Source organism: Piliocolobus tephrosceles, chromosome 21 (genome assembly GCF_002776525.5).
Source record: "Piliocolobus tephrosceles isolate RC106 chromosome 21, ASM277652v3, whole genome shotgun sequence".
Classification (NCBI taxonomy): Eukaryota; Metazoa; Chordata; class Mammalia; order Primates; family Cercopithecidae; genus Piliocolobus; species Piliocolobus tephrosceles.
In genome coordinates this window covers 2974113-2992422 of record NC_045454.1, presented here as the reverse complement: position 1 = coordinate 2992422, position 18310 = coordinate 2974113, and the positions used below count along the sequence as shown (strand labels likewise).

The window sequence follows — 18310 nt, the reverse complement described above, 5'->3', positions numbered from 1 at the left end:
TACTGTTTGAAAAAAATTCACATTTAAAATGTTGGTAGGTCATGCTATCCAAGGAGATAGGGGATGAAGTGACACTGCTAATAATGATCAAGGACCTGTTTTCCCACAGTAACACCATTCCTGGATATTATCCACATTTTGTATTGTAATCTACCTCAGAGCCAGGAAAATGTGGTTTCATTAATATTCTTCTGATTAATGAGGTTAAGAATTTCACAAATTTTCTTTATTCATTTGGATTCTTCAGGGTGATTTGCCTACCAGTGTGTATGGCCAGTTGTTCCCCACTGCTCTGTATATATAACAGCATTCTGTTGTTTTCTCTAAATTGCATACATTTGCCTTCAATTGTCTTTTACAAGTTTTTGGTGCCTTTCACCATGCTGAAGTTAGATCGTTGCATGGCCCAACTTGTTCTCAGATTTCTTTATGGCTTCTAGGACTCCATGTCCTACTTGATAAAAAGTTCCCTTTTTCTACATTTGCCTCTAACATGTTATTTTATGATTAGATATGTCAAATATGATAGGCATATTTCTCTGTAAGGTGTAAATGTGCTTCTTTTTTCTTGGAGAGGGTGGATAAAATTGTCAGAACATCATTTCCCTGACATTGAAATAATACTGCTATTATATACCAAAATCTCATATGCAAAGAAATCTATTTCAAAAATTTTAGGGAAGGCTGAGGCAGGAGAATCACTTGAGGCAAGGAGCCCAAGACCAGCCTGGGCAACAAAACGAAACACACTCCATACAAAAAAAAAATTTAAGGTTACAGTGAGCTAGGATCTTAGCACTGCACTCCACTCCAGCCTGGATGATAGACTGAGGCCTCCATCTCTTAAAAAAAAAAATTCTTGGCCGAGCATGGTGGCTCACACTTGTAATCTCAGCACTTTGGGAGGCCAAGGAGGGTGGATCACGAGGTCAGGAGTTCAAGACCAGCCTGGCCAAGGTGGTGAAACCCCGTCTCTACTAAAAATACAAAAATTAGCCAGGCATGGTGGCAGGTGCCTGTAATCCCAGCTACTCGGAGGCTGAGGCAGGGAACTGCTTGAACCTAGGAGGCGGAGGTTGCAGTGAGCTGAGATTGTGCCACTGGCACTCCAGCCTGGGCAACACAGTGAAACTCATCTCAAAAAAAAAAAAAATTCTTGCTATTCTTGCCTAATTATGCTTCCCTGTTACCGTCAAAGTGAAAACATCTTACTGGGACTGAATTATAACTTACAAACATTTCAGCAATATTATTTTTTCTAGAAAAATATCATTTCTCTTTTTATTGACATCTTTATTTTTCAATATAGTTTAATAATTTCCTTTCACCTCTATTGATAAATGAGTTCCTTTATCATTTGTTTTCTTGTTTTTGATGTGAGAGTTGTATTACCCTCATAAAATTAGAATCTTTTATACATTTTTCTCTAGAGCAGAGGTTGGCAAACTTCCTGTTAAAGGATAGGAAATATTTGAAGTTTTGCGAGCGATATAGTCTGTCACAGTTGTCTAAAGCAGCCGTAGTCAATAGCTAAACAAGTAACCATGGCTGTGGTTTGATAAAACTCTTATTTACAAAAACAAGCAGCAGACAGGATTTGGCCCATGAGCTTTAGTTTGATAACCTCTGCTCCATAGCAAGGATCACATACATTTTCGGTGTAGGATCAGACAGTACATATTTGGGCTCTGCAGGCCACATGGTCTCCTGTCACAACTGCTCAACTCTGCTGCTGTAGCCTAGTACAAAGGTCAAGGTATAAATCAATGTGTGGCTGAAGCCAACCACACTTTATTTACAGACGCCAAATCTTAAATTTCATATAATTTTCATGTTGAAAATATTCTTTTCACTTTTTTCAACCCTTTAAATTTTTTAAAAATTCTAGATCATGGACCATACAAAAACAGTCAGTGAGACTGTGGCCATGAGTCATAGTTTGCTGACCCCTACTCTGGATCAGTTTACCTCACAATGAATGGTTCCTTAAAAGTTTTAATACAGTTCATTTATAAATGTGATTTTTAAACAGGTCAAATCTTGCAAAGTTTTCTAATTCTTGAGTAACATGTCAGTTGTTTTAACTTTATGCATATAAATCTTGCATTTTTTTCTGATTTTTAAATTTCATTTGTCCCAGGTGGCCTGTTCATTCATGGTCCCTAGACTTTCTAAAACAAATCAAGTCAAATGTAAAGTTTAATTTTCTCACCAACAAGGTCACATCACCTTACATTCACACAGGGTCAGATGGAAAGCCACAAAACTAACTCGACATTATAGAACCAAGTTTTAAACCAACAAAGGCAAAACCTCACCCACTACTGGAGAACACTGTTCCTGATCTAAAATGTGCTTTTTCCTACCCTCATCCTACTGCATCGTTTTTTATCAGAGCTGACTACTGTAACTTTTCAATGTTCAAATACAAAGTTTTTAAAAGAGCTAAGTTTACTGAGCACTTAATATGGACCAGACATTGTGTGCTGAGCACATCTCACGCGTTAACCAATTAAAGAAACTGTAAGTTTTACAAGAGGAGTGAATAAGTTACATTTACACTTATGTGAAGAACTAATAAGGGACAAAAAGAAAACAAAAGGGCAGGGAGATGGGGTTTTAAACTGCTGGAAATAAAGAAATGACGTCTTGAGGCTATGGTGATGGGAGGGAGGACGGATTCCAGAGAAATTTGGGAAACAGATCCACAGGATTTGACGTGGAAGGTAAGGAGGGGCATGTTGACGACTCTCCAGTATGAATTCGCTGATGATGAGCTAAGTGTGCAGTCTGCCTGAAGACTTTTCTGCTTTTCTTATAGTTATAAGATCTTTCTCCAGTATGAACCCTCTTATGTTGATTAAGGTGTCCAATTTGGATGAAGGTTTTCCTACATTCCTTACATTCATATGGTTTCTTTCCAGAATGAATTCTCTGATGTACACTGAGGGATTGACGATGACTAAAGGCTTTGCCACACGCACTACATTCATAAGGTTTTTCTCCAGTATGACTTCTGCGATGACAAATAAGGGAGGATTTTGTCTTGAATGACTTTCCACACTCAATACATTCATAAGGTCTTTGGCCAGTGTGCAGTCTTTGATGTTGAGTACAGGATGAGTTATCACCAAAGGCCTTCCCACATTCTATACATTTATAGGGTTTCTCACCAGTGTGAACTCTCTGATGTTGAATGAGGTGTGTGGTCTGGCTGAAGGCTTTACCGCATTCCTTGCACTCATATGGTTTCTCTCCTGTATGGGTTTTCTGATGCTGTGCAAGGTGAGCCTTCTGGGTGAACGCTTTACTACAAACCTTACATTCATAGGGCTTCTCTCCAGTATGGATTCTCTGATGAGTGGCAAGCTGAGAACTGATGCTGAAGGATTTTCCACACTCCCCACATTCAAAAGGCTTCTCCCCAGTATGAATCCTTAAATGACTGGCAAGGTGTATATTCTGCCTAAAAGCTTTTCCGCACTCTTTACACTTAAAAGGCTTTTCTCCAGAATGTACTCTTTGATGTTGAGTGAGTGATGCATGATGGCTGAAGGCTTTTCTGCAAACATCACATTCGTATGGTTTTTCTCCAGTATGAATCCTTTGATGTACAGTAAGGGAGGACCCATACCTGAAAGATTTGTGACATACATCACATTTGTAAGGTTTCTCTCCAGTATGAATTCTCCTGTGTTGATTAAGCCCTATGTGGTCACTGAAGGCTTTCCCACAATCGATGCAATCAAAGGGTTTCTCCCCAGTGTGATAGTATCTCCAGTGACGGATAAGGGATGTGTTCTGGATGAAAGCTTTCCCACACTCAATGCACTCATAGGGCTTCTTGCCAGTGTGACATCTCTGGTGTCGGGCAAAGGACGAGCCATCACTAAAGGCCTTTCCACACTCATTACATTTATAAGGTTTCTCTCCTGTATGAATTCTCTGATGAACAGTAAGAGATGAGCTCTGGGTAAAAGTTTTCTTACATTCATTACACTTGAAAAGCTTTTTTCCTGCATAGATGCCTGTCTGTTTTATTACCACTGAACTTTTTTGAAAATTTTTAATTGAATCACGATTATGAACTTTCTCTTCTGAAACGTCCAAATGGAACCATCTTCCAGATTTGTTATACGTATGTTCTCTTTCCTTAGAGAGGGTTTTGTTATGAGTAATTGGCTCTTCCCTGAATTGTGTCTCTTGACCTACTGCAAGCTTCCTTCCAAACACACAGTCAGAATCCCAATTTTCTCTGAAACTGGAACACTCAAGTTTAGTGTTTGCAGTTCTGTCTGTTTCTCCTTCAGCATATGAATCTTTCTTTGGAAATAATTCCTGGGTCTCATGTACAGATCGCTGGCCTGAAAGATACCAAGAAAACACACATTTCCTTTTTCATGTGCTAGGAAAAAGGAATCTGCCAAAAGGAAAACTAGTGAATTAATTCACTGATTGGTGAATTCATCAACATACATTTTACACCTCTAAAAACTATTACATTTAGGGCCAGGCACAGTGGCTTACACCAGTAATCCCCGTGCTTTGGGAGGCTGAGGCGGATCACTTGAGGCAGATCACTTGAGGCCAGGAGTTCAAGACCAGCCTCCACAACACAGCAAGACCCTATCTCTAAAAAACTTTTTTAAAAATTAGCCAGGCATGGTAGTATGTGCTTGTAGTCCCAGCTACTCAGGAGGTAAAGGCAGGAGGATTGCTTGCGCCTAGGAGGTTGACGTGGCAGTAAACTATGATCAGGCCACTGCACTCCAGCCTGGGCAACAGAGCCAGTCTCTGACTCAAAAAACAATAATAATTTTCACATTTTCCTGGTTACTTCCACAAGCCTGAAAACATCCTCAGTTCTCTGGCCATTCCACAATGAAGCCTTGCGTTTTCTCTTTTTTTGGCAATAAATATTTTTCCAGCTTTATTGAGGCACAGTTTACAAATAAAAATTGTATATATTTAAGGTATAAAATGTTTTGATATGCTCATACATGGTGAAATGTTTACCACAATCAAGCTAATTAACATATCACCTCACATAATATACGGTCACTGAATTGTACACTTTAAAATGGTTAAATTTTATGTGTCCTTTACTATAATAAAAATATATAAATAAAACAAACGTAAAAAATATGTAAAATAAAACAGACCACACAGCAAAATACAGAAGATAAGAGAAAGGTAAGGAAAGAAGGGAAAAATGAGAAGGAAAGAAAGAAAAGGAAGGAAGGGGATACAGGAGAGAGAAATAATAAGTTACAGAAGGTCAAATAAATGTATTATATTATTCAAATGGGACATCTATTCATTTTTTAAAATCTAGGAGTGAAACAAATGAAAAAATCAACAAAGTACATGCTTCTATAAATGAAGATAACTCCCAAGTTAAGCTACTATATAGTAAGAAATACCATATGCAAACTTCTAGACCACAGAAAATTGGGGGAAAATTTTATCAAACTTATAAAAGAAAAGCATTCATATCAATGTTGCATAAATACAGGAAAATATACAACCAATGGAAATGTGAGTAATGAGTAAAAACATATTATGAATAGAATACAAACTCTAAATAGATTTAAGTGCACATATTCTCAACATCATAAGTAGTTGGGGAAATGCAAATTAAATAAAACATTTTTCATCTAGCAGTGTGGCAAAATTTTTTTTAAACTACAAAATAGCCATATTGGTGATGTCTAGAAACAGTATTCTCATATATTCTTTACCAATGGTACTGCAAAATGTCTATGACACTTTAAAAATATGTATGCTTTGGCCATGCAAATTCATTTCCAAGCATATATCTTCAAGAAATATTCTGACATGTAAGCAAGAAGGTATGTACAAACTGGACCACTGTTGATTATAGGTAAAAACTGGAGAAGACCTCCTAAATGTTTAAATATCCTCAAAAGTAAATAATTTAAATAAATTATGTATATTCGTATGTTATAATACGAAATAGTCATTAAAAATGAAGTAGAACTATATGTGTTAGGTTGTTAGGCACACAAATAGGATAAATCACATTAGAAATAATACACTGGACTATATAAAAATTGAAAAATTTTACATGCCATAATTTTAAAAGACCTAATTAAAAACTCTTATTGCCATAGGTGAAAAATAGTTTGAGACAATGTATCATAGAATTAGTATGCTTATATACACAGCAATCACTGAGACTGTTAAGAAAATATTTAACACACAAGAGAAGTGGGTACGAATGACAGACATTTTACAAAAAGATAAGAGAAAAACCAAATTTACAAAAAAAGTTCACTTTCATAAAAAAAGAATAATTTTAGTGTATAATCTTTCAACAAATAATGAGCACAAGTTTTCATGTAAATAACCAATGCTTTCAAGATGCAATTAAACTCATCCATCTAATTGTTGTAATTGTTGCTAGTCACCAAAAACAAACAACTCTCAGAGCCCAGCAGGTGCTCATATCCAGGAATACAGCAATCCCCAAAATATGTAGTTTTCACTTAACTTGAAAAATCTATTCTATCTTTAACACTAAGAAATGTAAAGCAACCTAGCTGAGCAATGACATATACAATGTGGAATCCACATGAAAAACATGTGAATGCATAACTGAATTTACACTATAATTTCTACTATGTGAAAAATGTGTTTATCCTAACCTAAATGGGTCTAAGGTGCATGTTGTGATAAGGTCATGGTTTTCTATTCTTTTGCCAAACTAAACAGTTACATTTTCTACAAACCATTATTTCTATGGAAGTTTCCTTTCTTTCCCTTGTGTATCAAGAGGAAAAGATCCTTTACTTCCGCCTTCTTGCAATTCAACTTCTGCCCACCTGTCCTACTAAAACATAGAAGCCATTGGGAACAACATCTCCTTCGTCTCTGTAATGCCCTATTTGAAATTCTGCAAACTCGACTTCATGCAAGCTATCCATAAACATGTCTTATCTTTTCCATTACAGTAATTCACTGACGGTTTACATTTATGTGCAATTCTCTGTTTCCAATCGCCTGCCAATACTCAGCAGAGTGGCTCAGTCACATAACTTTCAATTTGTGGTTCTCACAGGAATGGATGCATGATGAAAACAATAGGCTATTTAACCATAGAAGAGAAAACCTTTGGAAGTCAGCTCAAAAGTGCATCAGGGTCCGGAAAAGGAAGTGAGTGGATGATACACGTCCCAGTTCCTCATTTAAGGAAGTGAGTGGATGATACATGTCCCAGCGGTCAAGAAAAAAAGGAACTGCAGGGAAATGGGAGTTACTGGAGAGAAGGGGACAAAGGAGGAGGAAAGAATTATTTGGAAATCCTGGAGTTCAATTTTCTTTCCAGACCCGGAGAGCCTGGTAAAGTTTCCTACTGTATATTAGTGAGGATGCAGCCTTTTTAATAAAAGCTCTGCTTTCTCTTACAGTGACTTTTCCACACTAGGCTCTCCTGCACTCACCTGATAACAGGCTTCCTGTCAGTTCTTGCTTCACCATCCAGGGCTCCTTTTCTTGCTGTAGTAAAGAGACTAAATCTGGCTTAGCCACATAATGTCCTGCAAAAGTGAAAAGAGAGGAGGTTTGGCCAATACTCTTGGCATCCTAAAATTGAGAACCACTCCTTGTTGATAGAAAAGTGTTACCGCTGAAAGAAACAGAAAAACAGGTGACTAGGATCTGAAAGACACAGAAGATAACGCTTTAAGCATAACAAAGACACCATCTTTCACCTCTACAAATGCCAAATTCTTGTCTTAGGAATCCACAACAAAAATTCAGGCCAGCACGTCACAAGACACTCCCTCCCTCCTCCATAATTCAAAACTGGTTTGAAAATGGAGGTACCCGATGATAGATTCAGATATGGGAGAAGGACATCCTTACCTGCTGATCCCAGGTCACTATGGTTCTCCCATATCCTATTCTTACAGAAATTCTTCTGAACTGGGTGTAGCTGCTGGGGGAAGTCAACAGCCAGGTTTTTGATAGTCACCAAGCCCTGCAATGGTAAAAGCACGTTTTTTAAATCAAACCATGTTCATGAACCCACCTGGTCCCAGTGGGATGGACTGTGTCTACACACTGCAAAAAAGGCACTCCATACCAAGAACTGCAACTTAAGTTCTGGTACACCAGGTCACATAATGACAGGGCTTAGTTATAGTATATATGTTTGGGGAAAAACACAGAAAAATAGGAGAAACTTTCTGCTATGGAGAATTTGTCATACTTATGCACAGTATGAACGTACACACAGTATAAACCTTTTAACACAGACGGAAGGCTTTCCCATATTCATACAAATTATTCAACAAGTCCACAGAGTTTTTCTATTGTATGAAATCTTTGATGAAAAGGAGGGGTCGATATTCTGCTCAAAGCTTTCTTACATTCATCGCAAGTCAAACATTTCTGACCTTGACAGATTTGTTTGTAATTCATTACAACTCAGTTTTCCCCTCCACTGTTCTTATGTGTATCGAGATTAGGCACACTCCGTTCTGAGGGGATAATCTGTCTATAAGAAGTATTGTATTCAAATGAAAACTTCTCCTATAGTTACTGTAGTCATGGTCTCTTCCCTCAAGAGTTTCCTCATGAAGGATACTTCCTCTTGCCTGAAATGTGTCTTCTGACTTACCGGCTGTGTGTCAAACAGAGCATCATAATCCCAGTGTTCCCCTAACAGAGAGTACTCCAGATTATAGCTTGTGAGTCTCTCTGTTATCACTGCCTGGGATAGCTTTCCTTCACAGAAGTCCTTCTTGAGAGGTAACTCCTTGATCTTCCGCACAGTCTTCAAGTCTGAAAGATATAAAGATGACAAATATATCTTTTATCGTGTTAGTATGAAGAAAAATTCCAAAATGTAACCATTAAATTAAAAGCCACAAAAAAGCATACGATAGTCACTTATTTTTATGGAAGAAAATGAAAAGCAAATCGTTTTGAAAGCTTTCTTGTATTACTAGCAATATTCAACCAACCCTACATTCCTAAATTTGTGTAGCCACAGTCCTAAAGGACACAATAAGACCTTTCCCACCTAAAAGTTGAACAAGAGTTCACATTATGTTTTTAGCAGAAGACTGGACAAAGCAATTAAAAATCAAGAGAGAAGGGAGCTCACACACAAAAAAAATGTACAATAAAATGTCTAATATAAACAGAAAGTGGAGGCTATAGAAGAAAACTGCTATATGATCCTTATTTCAGCTTTAAGTCAACTCTTTTTCACTCTCCATTTCATCTAGCAAAAATTTCATCTCTATTTCTATATACCTCCTTTTTTTTTTTATTACAATGCTAACTAATAAAAGTCCAGATCCTGGCCTTAAAAATGTAAGTCTTCATAATTAACTAGTCTCAACAAGAGATGAAGGATCTGCAGGAAGAAAAAACAGTTTTATGTCATTAAACTAGCTTGAAGTATGTGATTTCATATGATGTTAAATTGGAAACTTCACACAAACATTCTTGTTCTCTGATGCCATATGATGACCCATGTGAGTCACTTTAATTTATAACTGTCAGTAACTTGTCCTGGTGTCAATGCAAGCGTTCCCTTTAAATGTGAATTGAACAAAGAAACCTTGTAAGATTCTCAGTTCTTTAGAATCTGTTACCATTTCCTATTAGGATAAAACCTCTGAAAGAAATCTATAATTCTAATTCCTTGTCTTACTTGATAATTTGCTGTTCTGGAAATAAAGCTGTAGTTGAAATTTCTGTATTCCCAAATAGTATAAATAACAGATACTGCAAGAGGCTTAGGAAGAGTCTGCTGAAGATGCTGTGTGTCTGAGGCAGCTGAACTGTGACCAGCAGTGGCCTCACCCTACTTGGTTCTCCCACACTCACCTGGGCACCAGGCTCTTATCATTTTTCTCTTCACTGTCCAAGGCTCTTTTCCTTGTTCCAATGAGGAGATCACATCGGGCTTAGAAACACAAAGTCCTAGACACATAAAAAACAACCTGGTCACATACTGTGTGGCTGTCCAGACTGAGATGCAGTCCCCTTGGCTTGACGCGAGAGGGCAGTGCAGGTCTTGGTGATAAAGGCATGAAAGGCTTCTTAGTCAAGGAAGTGGGTAGGGTGAGGGGTGGAAAAAGGGGTGGGAGCCCTTACCCAGCGATGCCAGGTTCCTGTAGTTCTCCAACATCACCTTCTTGTACAAGTTCCTCTGATTGGGGTTCAGCCACTCCCACTCCTCTTGGGAGAAATCTACGGCCACATCCCCAAATGTGACCAAGCCCTGAAATGATATAACCATGTTCTTGCTCAACCAGTGCTCATGCCCCAACATGACTGGGGGGGGGCTGTTATAGAAAGAAATGTGTCCCCCGACAAAACGCCTACATTAAAGTCCTATTCCCCGGTACTTTTGAATGTGACTGTATTTAGAGACAGGGCCTTCAAAGAGGTAATTAGGGTTAAATGAGGTCATATGGGTGGGGCCCTAACCCAATCTGACTGGTGTCCTTATTAAAAGAGGAAGAGATACCACGGTGTGCAGGCACAGGGAAAAGGCCACGTGAGGACACAGGGAGAAGACGGCCGTCTGCAAGCCAAGGAGAGAGGCTTCAGGAGAAACCAAACCTGCAGGCACCTTGATCTTGGACTTCCAGCCTCCAGAACCTTGAGAAAAGAAATTTCTGTTGTTTAAGACACCCACTCTGTGGTATTTGTTCTGGCAGCCCTAACAAACTAACATAGGGGTCTAAAGAGTCCTTGTCTTCATTTTGAGTAGGAGACTATAAACTCAGTACTCTGGAGATCTAGTTAGGTATTATACAGCTAGCCTCATTCTGTCTTAAACTCCAGGGAAAAGAGAAAAATATGGAGACAGTCCCTGCCTTTGGAGAACTTGCAGTTTTGTGGAGGTGAAAGGAGGCAGCCGCAAGAAAAACCCCTGACATCAATTCAAAACTATAAATAATGAAGACTAACTTGTTCTATGCACAATAGGTACTATAGCACTGTCCAACATGGGGACATTTGAGTGGCCTGAAGCAGCGTAAGAATGGGTCAATAAACTTGAGATGAACCTCAAAGCATCAATATTATTCATGACTAAACTGGGTTCTAAGAATTTCTATTTTTACTGTTAGTGTTCAGTAGACGTTCGTTTAAAAAAATCTAGCAATATTCTTTTTCTAAAATGAATATGTAATAAGAATGAAAAACACTATAATGTTTTAAATTAATGAAATGCCTTTAAGAACCAAGGTGCCGTGTTGGAGAAGCTAGGCATTATGAGGAGCCATCAGGAGCACGTTTGCTAACAGCTCGGCATGAGCAGGATTTTCCTGACCGACGGGCAAGATGGGCTGCTCAGCTCCTGCTGGCAGGTTTTTATGCAGCGTAGTTTTACAGTTTTAGCCTACAACTCTGATACGTTCCAATGTATTTTAAACATTTATTCAGTTGCAACTCTAATCCCAGGAACCCGTGGCCAACAGAAGGCAGATTTAAATGACTAGCAGCTGTGGGATTTTCCAAGTCTAAACTGAAATGAAAGCTGAATTACGAAACCTCACTTGGTTACCTAATGCCTCTGTGCCTCAGTTCCCCAGCTATAAAATGGAAAAAGCAACAATACCAACCTTATAGATTACGTTTTGGATTAAATGAGGCAATACATACACAGCACTTAGAACGTGCAAGGCACAATGGAAGCATGCAGTGAACATGACTTATGATGATATGATGATGCTGATTGACTGTCATAACTCTCATTCATAGGGATGCTCCCTCTGCTTGTCACCCTTGACCTATATGTGTTCAGGCAGTCCTTGCCCAGTCCCCATTTGTATGTTCTAGATAGAAAAGGCCCCATACTATGAACTGACCACTGTACATCTGCATGAAGCCTGGTGAACCTGATAATGTAACCTTCAAGTTCTCTTACTGAGCCTTGAGCTCCCTTCAAAGTATCCAAGCCAACCCTGTCTTGGGAAACACACCTAGATAATGCCCTGGACCCCAATAAAGGCTCCAGCCCACAGGTCCCTCCCTCCCTCTTGGTCCCCACCCTTTGTCTGGGCATGTGTGTCTTGAATGTCTCTGGGCCCCTTCAGTAAGCCCCGCAAGGTGTGCTGGTCACCGTTCTCTGGAATCTGTGAGTAATACACAATCTTTTTGCCATTCTGCTCTGAGTGTTCCTCACCATGCTGCATCTGACTACATAAAACCTAATTTAAATACCTCACTTAACAAACCACAACACCAACCAAGAGCTGAACCTTTTAAAGATTCACATTATTCTACTAGAAACAAAAGTCCCTTTGAGGTTTGAATTTCTGCTGAATAATACACAATCACATGTTCTTCAACCTGCTACCAAACTTTAAGGACATTTTTAACTGAATTGTGTAAAGATAGGTCAAAAGGGTTTTGTAAGTGATATCCTGATTTGAGTGAAGATCAACTGCAGAAGTAGTTGAATCAGTCAACTGCAGAGCTATACTCTCGATGGCAAACTCATGATGGAGAAATCTCCTAAGCCAGGGACTGAAAGGCCCCCTGCAGTGTAAACCACGAGGTAATACTTGCAGGAAACAGCCAAGAACTGCTTAATGTCCTTGAGCAAAAGACACACTAATATGGCTACCTGAGCAAGCTAGTCAAAACAAATGCTGGTCAGCTCTCAGCAATAATTTTGCAAGTTGAAGCATCTTGGCATAAAAGAAGAGGAACTTATTTGCTTGCCAAGAAGAATCAATCCTAGTTTCCCAGGCTGATCCTGTTTATGCATTAGTGATCTGCTTTTGTATCACTGGTTACATGCCTTCAATTTAATCACGTAGAGGGACCCAACTTTAGCAACATACATACATCCTCCTAAGACATTTTCTGTTTTTTCGGACAGCTCTTTATGCACAGAATCAATGACTTTTGTTTTAAAAATGTCTTTTACTGTAAATAACAACAATAACAATAGCTGAAAGCACTTACAACACTTCAGACACTATTCTATATACTTATATATTAGCTTATTTAATCCTCACAACGATCCTAATAGTCAGTACTATTACTATTCCCATTTTACAGATGAGGAAATGCTGAGCTGTAACATGCCCAGGATCACAGTCAGTCAACTGTAGAGCTGGGTTTTGAACCCAGGAGTCTGACTCCACAGTCCATGCTCTTAACCTCCACTTCAGGTGTCAGCAAAGTGTTTCTGTAAAGAGCCAGAAAGTAAATATTTTAGGCTTTGTGGGCCACATGGCCTCGGCCACAACTCTTCAATTTTGCCACTGTAGCACAAAAGCAATCACAGATAATATATAAACAAACAAGTATGTTGTGCTACAATGAAATTTTTTTTATGCACACCAAAATGTGACTTTAATTTAATTTTCATGTATTCTTCTTTTGATTTTTTTCAACCACTGAAAAATGTAAAACTCATTTGTAGCTTGTGGGCCACACAAAAGGAGGTGGTGGTGGGCTGGATTTGGCCCATAGGCCATAATTTGCCCAGTTCTGTCCTATATTATACACTTTTTTTTTTAAAGTACGCCATCTAAGTGTCTTGCCTGTAAATTTCTAAAACCATCATGATGACATGAGGATGCTGCCAGCTAACACTAGTAAGCCCTTACTGTGTGCCACGTACCTCGTTTTAGGCACTATACACAACTTAATCCTTACAAGAACTGCTTGAGGCAGGTCTAATTATTTTCCTCATTTTATAGATGAAGAAAATGTGGTCATTTGAGTTGCCTGAAGGTTATGCAGTGATTAGATGCTAGAGCTAGCATGTGAACCTAGTCCATGACCTTTGACCACTTTGCCATTCTACTTCTATTAAAACTTTCCACTCTGATAATAGCAGTAATACTTAGTATCCATTCACCCTGACAGTGAAACAAGTTCCAGTAGAAAACACGTTTTCAGATAAAAATAAAACGAACTTTCCCTAACTGATGTCTCCATCAACCTACTTAATTTAGATGGAGACAAAACATTGTCAAATGTGCAGGTCCTGTTCTTATTCCTGTTGCTGCAACATAAATATGCAGACTTCAAAACGGGTTTCACATTTTTACACTATACCACAGAGAAAACATTATACAGGCACAGAATCTACTCCTGATGCAGGCATCTGATGTAAGTTAACTCATCTTAATATACATATTAACTGGGTATGGTGGCACATGCCTATAGGTCAGCTACTCAGAAGGCTGAGGCAGGAGAATTCCTTGAGCCCAGGAGTTTGAGGCTGTAGCACACTATAATTGTGCTGAAAATAGCCAATATACTCCAGTTGGGACAAAACAGTGAGACTCCCATCCCTTAAAAAAAATTATATATACATATACATATATAAAAGTATACATATAATATATATGTATATATGTAATATTTTATATGTAACTTAATATATATTATATATTATATATGTATAATTTATACGTATATATAATACATTATATATAATGTGTATGCATGTTTATAAACTATATTATATATGTAAACACACATTACATATATTCTGTATTACATATACCTATATTACATATATACATACATATATACATATATAATTATATATAATATATAAACACGCACACAGACACACGAAGATAAGAGACATTAAAAGAATACAAACCAACAAAAAATAAAAGCAACTTTACACTTTCAGAAAAATATTTCTGTTGAAATTTCATAGAAAAGAATGAATAGGAAGTACTTTATAGAAAAAATACACTAAAAAGATTTGTTTCAATGCAATTCAGTTAACTTTTAAAACATATGAATAAACATTTATTTGGTAATAACTATTTTTCCTGATGAAGTGTACATTTTTTTCAAAGCATGCATTTTTTCAAAGCATGAATTATAGCTTTTGAGGCACCACTGCTGTTCTATCCAAAATAATAATTTTAGAAGTATTCTGATTTCACATAAGCTTAGGAAACCTTAATCCATGAGGAAAGAAAAACTTCTAGGAATGTATTCACACAAAATAATCAGGGGCTGGGCATGGTGGCTCACACCCACAATTCCAGCTCCTTGGGAGGCCAAGATGGGAGGATTGCTTGAGGCCCGGAGTTTGAGGCTACGATTAGCTATGACTGTGTGACAGAGTGGGTGACAGAGTGAGACCCTGTCTCTAAAAGCAAAAATCAAAAAAAAAAAAAAAAAAAAAATCAGGGACGAAGCACATTTTCAGGTATAAAAATGACTATTCTAACACTACACTAAATATCAAAACACTGGCCACAAGAGAACTTTAAGACTATATTCAAACATTCATCCACCAAATATTTTCTGTATCAAACATTGGGGCAAAACTGCCCCAAATCCTTGCCTACGAAGCGTGACACAAGGTGACATGTTTGAATAGACCCTTCTGGCTGCTCATAGGGAAGGGGCTGTGGGGAGCATGAGCAGAAGCAGGAGGTCACAGAAGCACAGTCAAGAAGCCGACAGTAAGAGATAGGAGGACTTGGACCTGTTCGTGGTGACAGATGTGATGAAAACTGCCAGATTCTGCACATAATTTGCAAAAAGAACTGACAGGATTTGCAACAGGACCAAATACGGAAGGAGACGGAAGGAAATGAGACAATAATGACAGGTTTTTGGACTGAGTAACTGAGAGGATGAAACGGCCACTGACTAGGACTCAAGCTGTGGGAGGAGCTGGTTCATGGGAGACTCTCAGGACTTCGGGTCTGGACAGGCTGGCTTGAGTTACCTATTAGACACCCAGGCAGAGGAGTGGAGCAGGATACACAGGCCCGCAGCTCAGAGGAGAGGTTTGCGCTCACAATGTGAATTTGGGAGGAGGCACCATGTGAGTAGGTTTTACAGACAAGGAACAGGCTAATATCCCCAGGAGACAACAAAGGAAGGGCCAGGAGCAGAGTGCTGAGGCACACTCTGTTCCAGGTCAGGGAGGTGAGTAAGAACTGTGGCCAAAACTGAGAAGTCAGGAAGATGAAAGTCAGATGAGTGTGGGATCCTAGTAGCCAAGGGAAAAAGGGAGCCTATTGAAGGACAGGGATGAACTATTTGAAGGATTGGCAGCCACCTGTTTTTGTAAATAAAGTTTTACTGGAACACAGCCCATCCATTCATTCTTTGGCTACTTTAGCTCTATCAGAGCAGAAAGGAGTAGGCACAGCAGAGACTTTCAAAGCCTAACATACTTTGTGCTGTGCCCTCATTCAGCACTAGTTTGCCAACCTCTGAGCTATTTCAAATCCCAATGATGGCCAAAAAAGACTAAGAATTGAGCACTGCATCTGGTAATGTGAAGATCACAGTAACCCGCTTAAGAGCAGTTTGGGCAGGTCAGCCGGAAGTGGAATCATCTGTACATACATTTTTTGACGCCCCAGTGGAAGTGAAATGGTTCATCTATTAATGAGCTAGCTATGATATTTATGGGACACAGCCAACAGAAACAAACACAACTATTTATTGGCATTTTTTAAAGCCACAAAGTCAAGTGGGAAAAAGAAAGCCTTTCATATTGCACCTCCTCTCCCTAAAATGTTGTCTTTACTGTGCCTCCCAAACATCTTCTCTCCCTTCAAGGCAAGGCTCAAAACTCACCTCCTTGGTAAATACGCCTACCCTTCCGCTACAAGAGGCTGGAAGTCAGGAGCACCTTGTAGTCCTCGCTCATAATACTTGGCCCAAGGATGATCACATTCTAGAATCTTGCTTGTTTCCTTGACATTGGGTCAACAGGCTGTGAGCTCCAGAGCAGGGAAAGGGGCTTAGCTATTGATTTGTCCAGTGGCTGGCACAAAGTGGTCACCGAAAAAACCACGTATAGCAGAAGGAAGGGTCTGCCGTGTTCCTCAAGGAGCACCCTTCCTTCATCAGAGTGCCTCTGAGAAACGCGGTACAAGGGAGAGACTGACTCATTTCATCAATCAAGAATGAAGGCTGACTGGAATGAAGAAGCAGCAGGCATGGAGGCCCTGGGCAGCTTAAGCTTTTCCCTGTAGCCCATCACTTCACTAGAATGTGAAGAAATAGAAACCCGCACCCAAACAGGTCTCTTAAACTGAAAACTTTCAAGAAAATAAACAACATTAAGTCCCGAAAAGCAAGACTGCATTTCAGAGACGAAAGATGAAATGCCAACTCACCTGGGGCATGGCTTTAGGTTCAATTCCTGTCCCCGCAGCCTCCAGCTTCTGGTTTCTCTCCTTGAGAAGAGCAGTGTCCCTGGAAGGCAGAGCTGGAAGAGAAGGGAGTAGCTAGAGACCAGGTCTACACAGTCCCAAATCACCAGCCTAGAAACGTCCCTTCCTGCATGAGCAGGTGGGATCAGGTCATTACCCCATTCCTAGGAACTGCCACAACATAGAGATAGTTTTTTTTTCTCCCTGAGAGCACGAAAACAGGAAAAGTGTCTAGTTAGAGTCACCCTGGGAAAGTCAACACCCTTTTACCGTGGCTTGGCGCTCTGAGTCAGCTGAGCTTCCAAATCTTCAGATTCCCCCGCTCCACCAGCTTCAAAGACCAGGGGCACAGTTCTCCAGCAACTGGTCCCCGAGAGCCCAGCCCCCTCCCAGATCTCATCCCGAGATGAATTCGTCCCTGTCCGCCCGGCCCCAAACACCTGTCACTCTCACCTCTGTGCCCAGACCCCGTAGTGGCCGCTCCTCGCTGGCCTTTGGTTGCGAGGCCATTCCTTGAGCGCGGCCTTCCCCGGGCAGGGAGGGCCAAGGTGGCTGGAGTCCCTGTCGTCAGGCCTCGGCCCGCCCGGGGCTTTGTGCGGGGGGCGCCTCTACCCCGGAGCTGCGTCGGCTCGCGAGCACCCGCGCTCGCCGCCCCACGCATGTCACCCGAGGCCGCGCGACGCCCTCCCGGCCGGTCCCTCACAGACCCACACCCATGGCCACACCCGCCCGCCACGCCCAGCACACAGAACCGCGCGCGCTCCCCCAAGCCTCGGCATCCACGGGGCCGCGCCGCGGAGCCGTCCCGCCCCCGGCCGCGCCCCGCCCCTCCCAACCCCTCTCAACCCCTCCCTACCCCTCCCAACCCCTCCCTACCCCTCCCAACCCCTCCCCGCCGCCCCGCCCCTCCCCGCCGCCATGCGCAGCCCTGCCCGACCCGCTCCCAGTGCGCAGCCAGCGCCGCCGGAAGTGGGCGGGACCTCCGCGCAACGCCCGCTGGGAAGCGTAGTCCGAAGCAGGGACAGAAGCGGCGGTCCTCGGAGCTCATGTTGCAAGATACGGTTTGGCCCCGGGCCTACTTAACGCCCGTCGGTCCTGCCCTCTGCGGGTCGCTCCCACTTGTCCCTGGACCGCAGCGCCGCATAAGTGGT

At 40.7% G+C, this 18310-nt stretch overlaps 1 protein-coding gene across 2 annotated transcripts; it reads right to left on the bottom strand.

Annotated features, from left to right (window-relative positions):
• Positions 1-1249: 1249 nt before the first annotated feature.
• ZFP28 (ZFP28 zinc finger protein) lies at positions 1250-17908 on the bottom strand. 2 transcript variants are annotated; one of them, XM_023184338.1, is made up of 9 exons: positions 17613-17646; positions 17124-17215; positions 10511-10644; positions 10135-10261; positions 9865-9960; positions 8645-8808; positions 7888-8002; positions 7464-7559; positions 1250-4364 (listed from the first exon to the last, which is right to left on the bottom strand). In XM_023184338.1, the coding sequence occupies exons 4-9, from the start codon at positions 10166-10168 to the stop codon at positions 2656-2658; spliced, it is 2214 nt and encodes a 737-aa protein (XP_023040106.1). In that variant the 5' UTR covers positions 10169-10261; positions 10511-10644; positions 17124-17215; positions 17613-17646; the 3' UTR covers positions 1250-2655. The 2 variants fall into 2 exon arrangements, with proteins under 2 accessions (XP_023040106.1, XP_023040105.1); XM_023184337.2 differs by lacking the exon at positions 10511-10644 and having other exon boundaries at positions 17613-17908.
• Between the last annotated feature and the right edge of the window lie 402 nt (positions 17909-18310).